Consider the following 12,500-nt stretch of genomic DNA (forward strand, 5'->3'; position numbering starts at 1 on the left):
TACAATGCTTTTTAAAGGGTTCCAGTACTATATAATGGGTTCTGATGCTATTTAAAGGGTTCCAGTATTATATAATGGGTTCTGATGCTGTTTAAAGGGTTCTAATGGTGTTTAAAGGCTGCAAAAATTATAAATATAGAGGTTACAATGCTTTTTAAAGGGTTCTGGTACTTTATAATGAGTTCTAATGCTACTCAAAGAGATTCTATGTTATTTGAAAGACTCTAGTGTATTTTCAGAGGTTCTAATACTATTTTAAAGGTGTTCTGCATTAATTCAAAAGTTCTAATACTGTTTTAAAGGGTTCCAATACTATTTCTAATACTATTTTAAAGGTGTTCTGCATTAATTCAAAAGTTCTAATACTGTTTTAAAGGGTTCCAATACTATTTCCAGAGTTGTAACACTATTTTAAGGTTGTAACACTATTTCAAAGGTTCCAACACCATTTAAAAGGTTCCAACACCATTTAAAAGGTTCCAACACTATTTAAAAAGGATTCAAAGGTTAATATAAAGGATCCAACACTACGTAGACCCGCCCTTCCACTTCCTCCACCTACCAGAGTCGGAGTTGGCCTCATCCACCACCACCACCATGTTGGAGAGGGAATTAATGTTACTCTGCTCTGCCTCCAGGTCATGTTGCAGCTCCTGGTGGGCAGCAACCTGCTGGCGGAGCGCTGAGGTGGATGGCCCTACCTGTGGAGTGAAGAGGTGGATCAGACAGGTGGATCAGAGTGGAAGAGAAGAGGTTTTAGGGATTTTTAAGGGTTTTTAGGGTTTTTTAAGGGGTTTTTAATGGGTTTTAGAGCATTTTTAAGGGTTTAAGGCTTTATAAGGGGGTTTTAAGGGGTTTTAGACCATATTTAAGGGTTTTTAGGGTTTTTAGGGTTTTTAAGGAGTTTTTAGGGCATTTTTAAGGGTTTTTAGGTTTTTTAGGTTTTTTAAGGGGGTTTTAAGGGGATTTAGGGCATTTTTTAAGTGGATGAGTGGATCAGTATGTGGATCAGAGTGGAAGAGAAGAGGTTTTAGGATTTTAAGGGTTTAGGATTTTAAGGGTTTTAGGGCATTTTAAGGGTTTTAGAGTTTTAAGGGTTTTAAGGTTTTAAGGGTTTTAGGCATTTTAAGTGGATGAGTGGATCAGATATGTGGATCAGAGTGGAAGAGAAGAGGTTTTAGGGATTTTTAAGGGTTTTTAGAGTTTTTAAGGGGGTTTAAGGGGTTTTTAAGGGGTTTTAGGGCATTTTTTAAGTGGATGAGTGGGTCAGATATGTGGATCAGAGTGGAAGAAGTTTTAGGATTTTTAGGTTTTAAGGTTTTAGGGTTTTAAAGGTTTTTAAGGGATTTTTAAGGGGTTTTAGGGCATTTTAAGTGGAATAGTGGATCAGATATGTGGATCAGAGTGGAAGAGAAGAGTTTTTAAGGTTTTTTAAGGGTTTCTAAGGGGTTTAACCACTCAAAACACACTCAAACCCCTCAAAACGCACTCAAAACGCACCCAAGCGCACTCCAAACGCACACTAATCTGGCTCATGTTGGCAATTCTGTCCTCCGTGACTGAGACAGAAAAACACTCAAAAACACACTCAAAACTCACAGAAACTCTCAAAATGCACTCAAACACACTCAAAAACTATCAAAAGACACCCAAACACACTGAAACACACTCAAAACACACTTAAACACACCAAACCCTTTCAAAACACACTCAAAACTTAACAAAAACCCTCAAAACACATCCAAACATACTCAAAACACACTTAAACACACCCAAAACACACCAAAACACCCCAAACACACTCAAAACACCCCAAAACACACCAAAACACACCCAAACACCCCAAAACCACCCAAAACACACCAAAACACACTAAAACACACAAAACACCTCAAAACACACCTAAACACACCCAAACCCCTCAAAACACCCCAAAACACACTCAAACACACCCAAAACACCCCAAAACACCCCAAAACACACTCAAAACACCCCAAAACACACTCAAAACATCCCAAAACGCACTCAAAACGCACACGAACCTGGCTCATGTTGGCAATCCTCTCTTCTGTAAGTGTGAGCCAGCGTTTGAGTGCGTCCAGCTGTGTTTCCTGCAGGGCCATTAGAGTGTGGTGCAGTCTGGCTTGTCTCTCCATGGCGCGCACTCGAAGCTCCTCCCACCGTGTGTTAAGAAGCTTCATCTGGACACGCACCTCCTCCTCCTCCTCCTCCTCCATCACCCCCTCCCGCAGGAGTCTCGAGCCCTCCCCCAGCACCTCCCCGACACCCCCCTGCCGAGCTGTCAAATCCAGCATCAGTTCCTGTAATGGAAATAATAATAATAATAATAATAATAATAATAATAATAATAATAATAATAATAATAATAATAATAATAATAATAATGACTACTACTACTACTACTACTACTACTACTACTACTACTACTACTGCTGCTACTATTGTCATCATCATTAGCTTAGGTTAAGTTAGGTTAAGTTCACCCACACACACACACACACACACACACATGCGCGCACACGCACACACACGCACATCAAACAGGGTATAGAGAGAGAGAGAGAGAGAGAGAGAGAGAGAGAGAGAGAGAGAGAGAGAGAGAGAGAGAGAGAGAGAGAGAGAGAGAGACACACAACACACACACACAAAAACGACAAAAAACACCCAAAACACACCCAAAACACACGCAAAAAACACACACACATACACACACACCCAAAACACCCTCAAACACACCCAAAACCCCAAAACACCACAAAACACTCAAAACACCCCAAAACACCCCATAACACACCATAACACACCCAAAACACCCAAAACACCACAAACACACCAAAACACACCAAAACACCCCAAAACACACCAAAACACCACAAAACACCCCCAAACACACACACACACACACACACACACACACACACACACACCTCAAGGTCATGAAATTGGTCCTTTACAGCGTGTGTGGAGTCAGCAATCGGGGGCATCGCAGCCAGTCTGTCCTCAGCCCCCAGGAGCCACCCCAGTACCTCCTCCAGGGTGCGCTGGTAACCCCCCAGACCAATGCTTACTGTGGACAGGGGCCGACCACCACCGCCACTACCCTGGGGGGAGAGAGAGAGAGGTGAGAGAGAGAGAGGGAAGGTTTAAAAGAGAGAGACAGAGGGAGAGAAAAAGAGAGAGGGGTTTTTGAGGTGTTTTGGGGTGTTTTGGGGTGTTTTGAGGTGTTTTGGGGTGTTTTGGTGTGTTTTAAGTGTTTGTTTGTTTGGGTGTGTTTTGTGTTTTGGGTGTTTGGGTGTTTGTTTTGTGTTTTGTGTTTTGGGTGTTTTGGGTGTTTTGGAGTGTTTTGGGTGTTTTGGGTGTTTTGGGGTGTTTTGAGATTTGAGAGTGAGAGAGAGAGAGAGAGAGAGAGAGAGAGAGAGAGAGAGAGAGAGAGAGAGAGAGAGAGAGAGTAACTGTTTAATCACCCACCAGCCCCTCCCAGCCTCTCCCAGTGCCTCCCAGCCTCCCAGTGCCTCCCAGCCTCCCAGTGCCTCCCAGCCTCCCAGTGCCTCCCAGCTCTCCCAGTGCATCCCAGCCTCTCCCAGTGCCTCCCAGCCTCCCAGTGCCTCCCAGCCTCTCAGTGCATCCCAGCCTCCCAGTGCCTCCCAGCCTCCCAGTGCCTCCCAGCCTCTCAGTGCATCCCAGCCTCCCAGTGCCTCCCAGCCTCCCAGTGCCTCCCAGCCTCCCAGTGCCTCCCAGCCTCCCAGTGCATCCCAGCCTCCCAGTGCCTCCCAGCCTCCCAGCATCCCAGCCTCCCAGTGCCTCCCAGCCTCCCAGTGCCTCCCAGCCTCTCAGTGCATCCCAGCCTCCCAGTGCCTCCCAGCCTCCCAGTGCCTCCCAGCCTCCCAGTGCCTCCCAGCCTCCCAGTGCCTCCCAGCCTCCCAGTGCCTCCCAGCCTCCCAGTGCATCCCAGCCTCCCAGTGCCTCCCAGCCTCCCAGTGCCTCCCAGCCTCTCAGTGCATCCCAGCCTCCCAGTGCCTCCCAGCCTCCCAGTGCCTCCCAGCCTCCCAGTGCCTCCCAGCCTCCCAGTGCCTCCCAGCCTCTCAGTGCATCCCAGCCTCCCAGTGCCTCCCAGCCTCCCAGTGCCTCCCAGCCTCCCAGTGCATCCCAGCCTCCCCTAGTGCCTCCCAGCCTCTCCCAGTGCCTTTCAGCCTCCCCCAGCCTTCCCCAGTGCATCCCAGCCCCTATGTTACCTCCGGGGAGAGAGCAGCAGCCCCCATGCCCGCCTGGAGTCCCCCGGTGGCCCCCTGCAGAGCCTCCACAGTGAGGGAGTCGTGTGGCAAGGCTTGGAAGAGACACATCACGTACATCATGATCGATTTCTTGTCCGGAACCTGCGAGTTGACGTCTGTGGGGAGGATCAGGGGAAAAAATGGTCAGTTTAAGGGATTTGAATGGGTTTTGAGTGTTTATAAGGGGATTTGTGGGTTTTAAGGGAGTTTTGTGGGTTTTAAAGGGGATTTTGTAGTTTTTAAGGGAGTTTTGGTGTTTTTAAGGGGATTTTGGTATTATTAAGGGAGTTTTGGGTGTTTATAAGGGGATTTGGGTTTTTTAAGGGAGTTTTGTGGGATTTTAAGGGGATTTTGGTGTTTAAAGGGGTTTTGGTGTTTTAAGGGGTTTTGGTGTTTTTATGGAGGTTTTGGTTTTTTAAGTTCTTTGAGTTTTAATAGAGTTTTGGGTGTTTTTCAAGGTGTTTTGGGGTTTTAAAGGGTTTTTTGGGTGTTTCTAAGGGGATCTTGGGATTTTTAATGGAGTTTTGGGGTTTTTAAGATAGTTTTGGGATTTTTGAGAGAGTTTGGGATTTATAAACACCCAAATTTCTAAACACCCAAAAACACACCAAAAAACACCCAAAAAACACACAAAATTACCTCAAAAACACCCAAAACACACAAAAACACAAAATTACCCCAAAACACACAAAAACACCCAAAAAACACACAAAAACACCCTAAAACACCCCAAAACACCTCTCGCAGCCCTAAACGTCCCTAACCTTCAGGGTCGAGCAGCCTTTCAATGCCGAGATGGTCCTGGGCAGTCCTGAACGCGTGGTCCAGCCTGGCCAGGGGGTGCTTGCGGGCCACAACGGTCCATTCAAACAGTCTGGGACGCTGGGAGTGGATCAGGGCATTCAGGGCCAGACCGTCGGACCAGCTGGTGGTGAAGTTGTCAATCTCCACTCCTTGGTAACCCTGCAAAAATGTAAAGGGTAGTTAAGGGTGTTTAGGGGTGTTTTTGGGGATGTTTTGGGTGTTTTAGGGGTGTTTAGGGGTGTTTAGGGTGTTTTGGGGTGTTATGGGTGTTTAATATGTTTTTTTTGGGGTGTTTTGAGGTGTTTTTGGTGGTAAGTGTGTGTTTTTAGTGTTTAGAGAGTTTTGGTGTGTTTTGCAGTGTTTTGAGTGTTTTAGGGGTGTTTAGAGGTGCTTTGGGGCAGTTAGGGGTAGTTTGGGTGTGTTTTTGGGGTGTTTTAAGTGTTTAGGGGTATTTAGGAACCATTAGGGAAGTTTTGGGGTGTTTTTGGGGTGTTTTGGGGTGGGGTGTTTTGGGTGTTTTAGGTGTTTTGGGGTGTTTAGGGGTTAGTTTTTGAGTGTGATTTTTGGGGGTATGTTTTGGGGTGTTTTGGGGTGTGGGTGTTTTGGGGTGTTTGGGAGTGTTTTTGGGTGTTTTGAAGTGTTTTGGGTGTTTTTGGGATGTTAGGGACAGTTAGAGGTAGTGTTGGGGTGTTTTGGGGTGTTTTGGAGTGTTTTGAGTGTCTCAGGGGTGTTTTGGGTGTTTGTTTGAGGTGTTTTGGGTGTTTTAGGGTGTCTTGTGGTGTTATGGGTGTTTTGTGTTTTGTGGTTAAATATGTTTTTAAGGGGTGTTTTTGAGGTTTTTGGTAGTAAGTGTGTGTTTTTGGGTGTTTTTTGGGTGTTTTAAGGGTGTTTTGAGATATTTTTGTGGTTTTAGGGTGTTTTGTGGTGTTTTTGGGTGTTTTGGGGCAGTTAGGAGTGGTTAAGAGCAGTTAGGGACAGTTAGGAGTGGTTTGGTTAGGTTAGGGACACATTGCAAGGGTTATTTAGGAAGCTTAGGGGAGTTGATGGTGTGTGTGTGTGTGTGTGTGTGTGTCTCTCTCTCTCTCTCTCTCTCTCTCTCTCTCTCTCTCTCTCTCTCTCTCTCTCTCTCTCTCTCTCTCTCTCTCTCTCTTTTTCACAGACACACACAGAAATTAATCTCTCTCTCTCTCTCTCTCTCTCTCACACACACACACACACACAGAAATTAATCACTCTCTCTCTCTCTCTCTCTCACTCTCACACACAGAAATTAATCACTCTCTCTCTCTCTCACACACACTCACACAGAAATCTCTCTCTCTCTCTCTCTCTCTCTCTCTCTCTCTCTCTCACCTTAGTGGTCTGTCTGCACCAAGCCAGCAGGGTCTTCTCCAGGCTGGTCTGCTGAAGGTCTGCCATCACATCCCTCAGCACACCCTGGACCTGTGGTGAAGGGATACAGTCACCCTTACACACCCTTAAAACACCCTTAAAACACACCCAAACAGTCTTAAACACCCTTAAAACACCCTAAAACACACCCAAACAGCCTTAAACACCTTAAAACCCACCTAAACACCCTTAAAACACCCTAAAACACACCCAAACAGCCTTAAAACACCCTAAAAAAACACCCAAACAGCCTTAAACACCTTAAAACACCCTTAAAACCCACCCAAACAGCCTTAAACACCCTAAAACATACCTAAACACCCTTAAAACATCCTTAAACATCCTTAAAACCCACCTAAACAGCCTTAAACACCCTAAAACATACCTAAACACCCTTAAAACACCCTAAAACATACCCAAACAGCCTTAAACACCTGAAACATCCTAAAACACCCTTAAAATACCCTAAAACATAGCCAAACAGCCTTACAGACCCCAAAAACACGCTAAAACATCCTGAAACACTCTCAAACCACCCAAAACTACCACAAAACACACAAAACACACAAACACCCTCAAACTACCCCAAAACACCCAAAACACACAAAACACCCCAAAACACCCTGAAACACCCTCACACTATCCCAAAACACACAAAACCACACAAACCCCAGCACCACATAACACCTCAAACTACCCTAAACACCCAAAACCCCAAAACACACAAAACACCCTCAAACTACCCTAAAACACACAAAACACCCCATAACACCCTCAAACTACCCCAAAACACACAAACCACCCAAAACATCCAAAACACCCTCAAACTACCCTAAAACACCCCAAAACACACAAAACACACAAAAATACCCCAAACCACCCTAAAACACACAAAACACACAAAACACTCAAACTACCCTCAAACTACCCCAAAACTACCCAAACCACACAAAACCACACAAAACACACAAAACACCTCATAACACCTCAAACTACCTCTAAACACCCCAAAACCCCAAAACACACAAAACACCCTCAAACTACCCCAAAAGACAAAAACACCTCAAACACCCCAAAACACACAAACCACACAAAACACACAAAACACACAAAACACCTTAAACTACCCCAAAACTACCCAAAACCACACAAAAACACACAAAACACCCAAAACACCTCATAACACCTCAAACTACCCAAAACACCCCAAAACCCCAAAACACACAAAACACCCTCAAACTACCCCAAAAGACAAAAACACCTCAAACCACCCCAAAACCACACAAAAACACCCCAAAACACCCTCAAACCACCCCAAAACTACCCCAAAAACACACAAAAACACCCCAAAACACCCTCAAACCACCCCAAAAACACACAAAAACACCCCATAACACCCCAACACACACCTGCCAGTGAAGGATAACAGCCCACACGAGTCCCAAGGTGAGTTTCGCGTTGCCGTCGACAATGTGCTCGTTGGAAATATTCACCAATTTGACACTGCTCTCCTCCAGCACTGCCATGGCTCGGCTCACGTTGTTCAGGTGGTGAACTCTCATCCGGCCTTTCTCCCGCTTCTGTGGGGGTGAGATGGGTGTTTAGGGGTGTTCTGGGGGTGTTTGGGGAGTGGTCTGTGTCTTAGGGGTGTTTTTGGGGTGTTTTGGGGTGTTTTTGAGGTGTTTTTGAGGTGTGATGCAGTGTTTTGAGGGGTTTGGTGTGTTTTGGGTGTGTGTTTGGTGTGTTTTGTGTGTGTTTTTGGGTGTTTTGTGTTTTTTGTGTTTGAGGTTTGGGTTTTGGAGTGTGTTTGGTGTTTGGTGTGTTTGAGGTTTGTGTTTTGAGGTGTTTGAGTGTGTTTGGGGTGTTTGGTGTATGTGTTTGGGTGTTTGAATGTTTGTTTGTCTAGGTGTTTTTGGGTTTGTTTGTTTTGGGGTGTTTTGGGGTGTTTGAGTGTTGATGTGTGTGAGTGTGTTTGAGTGTGTTTGAGTGTGTTTGAGTGTGTTTGGGTGTTTGAGTGTGTTTTGGGTGTGTTTGAGTGTGTTTGGTAAGGTTTAGGATGGTTAGATAAGGTTGGGCATCTCTCTCTCTCTCTCTCTCTCTCTCTCTCTCTCTCTCTCTCTCTCTCTGATCTAATTAATGCTAGGACACTTTCTTCCTCCAGAGAGAGAGAGAGAGAGAGAGAGAGAGAGAGAGAGAGAGAGAGAGAGAGAGAGAGATGTGAGAGAGAAAGACATAAAGAGATTTGTGGTTAGAGAAAGAGAGAAAGGAGACAGGCACAGCTCTCTCTCTCTCTCTCTCTCTCTCTCTCTCTCTCACACACACACACACAAAAAAAAATAAATAAATAAATAATAATAATAATAATAATAATAATAATAATAATAATAATAATAATAATAAAAATTGACAAACATCAAAATATTCTTAGAAACTTCACCAAACTTCTCCAAAACTTCACCAAAACTACACCAAAACTTCACCAAATCTTCACCAAAACATCAAAACATCAAAACTTCACCAAAACATCACCCAAACTTCACCAAAACATCACCCAAACTTCACCAAAGACTTCACCAAAACATCACCAAAACATCATCAAAACTTCACCCAAACTTTACCAAAAACTTCTCCAAAACATCGCCAAAACTTCACCAAAACTTCACCAAAACTTCTCCAAAACTTCACCAAAACTTCACCAAAACTTCTCCAAAACATCACCAAAACTTCACCAAAACTTCTCAAAAACTTCACCAAAACCACCAAAACATCACCAAAACTTCTCCAAAACAGCAACAAAACTTCACCAAAACATCACCAAGACTTCACCGAAACTTCTCAAAAACATCACCAAAACTTCCCCAAAACTTCCCCAAAACATCACCAAGACTTCACCAAAACTTCTCAAAAACTTCACCAAAACATCACCAAAACTTCACCAAAACATCACCAAAACTACACCAAAACTTCACCAAAACTTCCCAAAAACTTCAAAACTTCCCCAAAACTTCAAAACTTCAACAAAACATCACCCAAACTTCACAAAAACTACACCAAAACTTCACCAAAACATCACCCAAACTTCACCAAACTTGACCTGGACTGACTCAAGTTGACCCAGAAGTTAGGTTAGGTTAGGTTGACCTCAGCTGACCCCAAAATGACCCAAAATAACCCAGACTAGCCCCAAATTACCCCAAAAATTACCCAAAATACCCCAAAATTACCCAAAATATCCCTAAACAACCACAAAATACCCCAAAAATTACCAAAATAACACTAAAATTACCTAAAATTACCTTGCTGACCTCAAACTGACCCAGACTAGGCCCAAATTACCCCAAAATTACCCAAAATACCCCAAAATTACCCAAAATATCCTTAAACCACAAAATACCCCAAAAATTACCAAAATACCCCAAAAATTGCCAAAATACCCCAAAATGACCCTTGCTGACCTCAAACTGACCCAGACTAGCCCCAAATTACCCCAAAATTACCCAAAATACCCCAAAATTACCCAAAATATCCCTAAACAACCACAAAATACCCCAAAAATTACCAAAATAACACTAAAATTACCTAAAATTACCTTGCTGACCTCAAACTGACCCAGACTAGGCCCAAATTACCCCAAAATTACCCAAAATACCCCAAAATTACCCAAAATATCCTTAAACCACAAAATACCCCAAAAATTACCAAAATACCCCAAAAATTGCCAAAATACCCCAAAAATGACCCTAGCTGACCTCAACCTGACCCAAGCTGACCCGACTCACATATTGGCGGCCGGTGAGGACCTCGAGGAGTGCCAGAAGTCGTGTGCCATCTCGAAGGTCATAGAAAAGGTCAGTGACTGGGGGGTGGTGACCCTTGGCAAGCTGGGAGTTGATCCATTTGGCAAAAGTCTTCTTCTGGACGTCCTCCCGCTCATCTGTGGGAGAGGACCCGCTTGTGAGAGGTGTGGGAGAGGTGTGGGAGAGTCTGGGAGGGTCTGGGAGTGGCTGGGAGTGTTTGGGAGTGTCTGGGTGAGGCTGGGAGTGTCTGGGTGAGGCTGGGAGAGTGTGGGAGGGTCTGGGAGAGTGTAGGAAATGCTGGGAGAGTGTGGGAGAGGTGGGAGTGTCTGGGAGGGTCTGGGAGAGTGTGGGAGAGTACAGGAGAGGTTGGGAGTGCCTGGGGAGAGTGTGGGAGAGACTGGGAGGATCTGGGAGAGTCTGGGAGAGGCTGGGAGAGTCTGGAAGGGTCTGGGAGATGCTGGGAGGATCTGGGAGAGGTGTAGGTATATCTGGGAGAGGCTGGGAGGGTCTGGGAGACACTGGGAGAGGTGTAGGTATGTCTGGGAGAGGCTGGGAGATGCTGGGAGAGTGTGGGAGTGTCTGGAAGAGGCTGGGAGACACTGGGAGAGGTGTAGGTATGGCTGGGAGAGGCTGGGAGATGCTGGGAAGGGCTGGGAGAGGTGTAGGTATATCTGGGAGAGGCTGGGAGTGTCTGGGAGATGCTGGGAGAGACTGGGATGGGCTGGGAGAGGCTGGGAGAGTACAGGAGAGGCTGGGAGGGGCTGGGAAGGGCTGGGATAGGCTGGGAGAGGCTGGAAGAGTGTGGGAGAGTATGGGAGACAGATAAACAAAACAGGTTTTTAAACAGGCCTTAAAAATAAATAAATAAATAAATAAATAAATAAATAAATAAATAAATTGTGAAATATAATGAAATGTGGGCAAAAATATTGAAAAAAAACGAAAAAATAAGAAAAAAAAGAATATTGAGATAATTTTATAAGGGAAAAATAAAATGAAATAAATAAATAAATAAATAAATAAATAAATAAAATGTACTACAAATAACACGAATAAAATAAATCATTAAAAAAAACACGATATTTTAATAATCCACAATAAATAAATACAAAAAAAAATAAAATAAAAATAAATTAATAAAATAATCCTATATTAATTTTAACATTAATAAAAAAATTAAAAAAAAATAATAAAAATTGATTAACAAACGCAAAAAAAAACGTCACTTTCCGCCAAGACCTTACAAATTCTTTAATATTTCTCTAACTAAGCCACGCCGGGCTGTCCCACTCACTACACACTAAGCCACTTATAATACCTTTCATTCTAAGCCACACTAAGCCATCAGGGCACAATCGCTATGGAGATAAGTGAAGATAAGTGGAGGTACGTGGAGATAGGCAAAACTGAAGTGGTCCCAGCGCTCATTCCCGACCCGTCTTGATATCCCTCATTATTTTTGCATTTTTCTCCCGTTTGAGCGAGTTTGGCGGGTGTTTGCGTGCGTGGGGAGGGAGAGGAGGTGTGCAGGTGTGTGTGGGTGTGTGGAAGCAGGTGTGAGAGCAGGAGGGAGAGCAGGGAGAGGTGGGAGAGTTCAGGTGAGATCGCCATACCGCCCGGATCGCTACCTCAAAGTTCATTGAGGACTTGGCAACTTCACTCGGCCGTCCCCCCAAAACGATGCCACTTTCTCTTATATTTTTCCTTTTTCCCGCCAAACTACCGAACCACTTGTCATCTCCTTCATCACACTTAGAGAACAAACACCGCTGCGCACGCTGGTCACGCTCAAACCGCCCTAGAAGCGTGAGAAATGCCTTAAAACTGGGAAAAACTGACCATACACCCTCACTCGGCAGAACATCTTTACATTTGCACACTTGAGGACACAAATCGCTTATTTTTCCTTATATTTCCGTAATTAAAGGGTTCTCAGGGCCAACCCGCGCCTCACTGACCTTTCATAAGCACCTCCATCGCTGTGTGGGTGGCGTGTGGGCGTGGAGGGCGTGTATATGGAGAAAATAAGGTGTGAGAGGAGGGAGACTACCCGCCCCTCCGCCTCACCTCTCGGCTTCTCTCAATGTGTGTGCGTGTGTGTGTGTACGTGTGTGTGTGTGTGAGGATCAGGTGGTGGCGGTGGTGGTGGTGTCCCTTAGAAGGTCACCCCAACCCCCCCAACCACCCCCACAATCTCCTCCACCTCCTCCCTATC

The 12,500-nt window shown here is 44.8% G+C and overlaps 1 protein-coding gene across 4 annotated transcripts in view; it reads right to left on the reverse strand.

The window, feature by feature from the left end:
• LOC123509174 (utrophin-like) overlaps nucleotides 1-12,500 on the reverse strand; it is a 27,939-nt gene that overhangs the window by 6,673 nt on the left and 8,766 nt on the right. For 3 of the 4 annotated variants that reach the window (XM_045263363.1, XM_045263364.1, XM_045263362.1), the window contains exons 2-9: nucleotides 10,268-10,422; nucleotides 7,898-8,068; nucleotides 6,450-6,539; nucleotides 5,057-5,255; nucleotides 4,254-4,408; nucleotides 2,949-3,122; nucleotides 2,043-2,321; nucleotides 563-701 (exon numbers count right to left, since the gene is read on the reverse strand). In XM_045263363.1, the coding sequence (XP_045119298.1) occupies nucleotides 563-701; nucleotides 2,043-2,321; nucleotides 2,949-3,122; nucleotides 4,254-4,408; nucleotides 5,057-5,255; nucleotides 6,450-6,539; nucleotides 7,898-8,068; nucleotides 10,268-10,422 (1,362 nt within the window). Of the gene's footprint in view, nucleotides 1-562; nucleotides 702-2,042; nucleotides 2,322-2,948; nucleotides 3,123-4,253; nucleotides 4,409-5,056; nucleotides 5,256-6,449; nucleotides 6,540-7,897; nucleotides 8,069-10,267; nucleotides 10,423-12,243 lie in introns of all 4 variants that reach the window. The other variant, XM_045263365.1, reaches the window with a different exon arrangement.

This window comes from Portunus trituberculatus, chromosome 26 (assembly GCF_017591435.1).
Source record: "Portunus trituberculatus isolate SZX2019 chromosome 26, ASM1759143v1, whole genome shotgun sequence".
Classification (NCBI taxonomy): Eukaryota; Metazoa; Arthropoda; class Malacostraca; order Decapoda; family Portunidae; genus Portunus; species Portunus trituberculatus.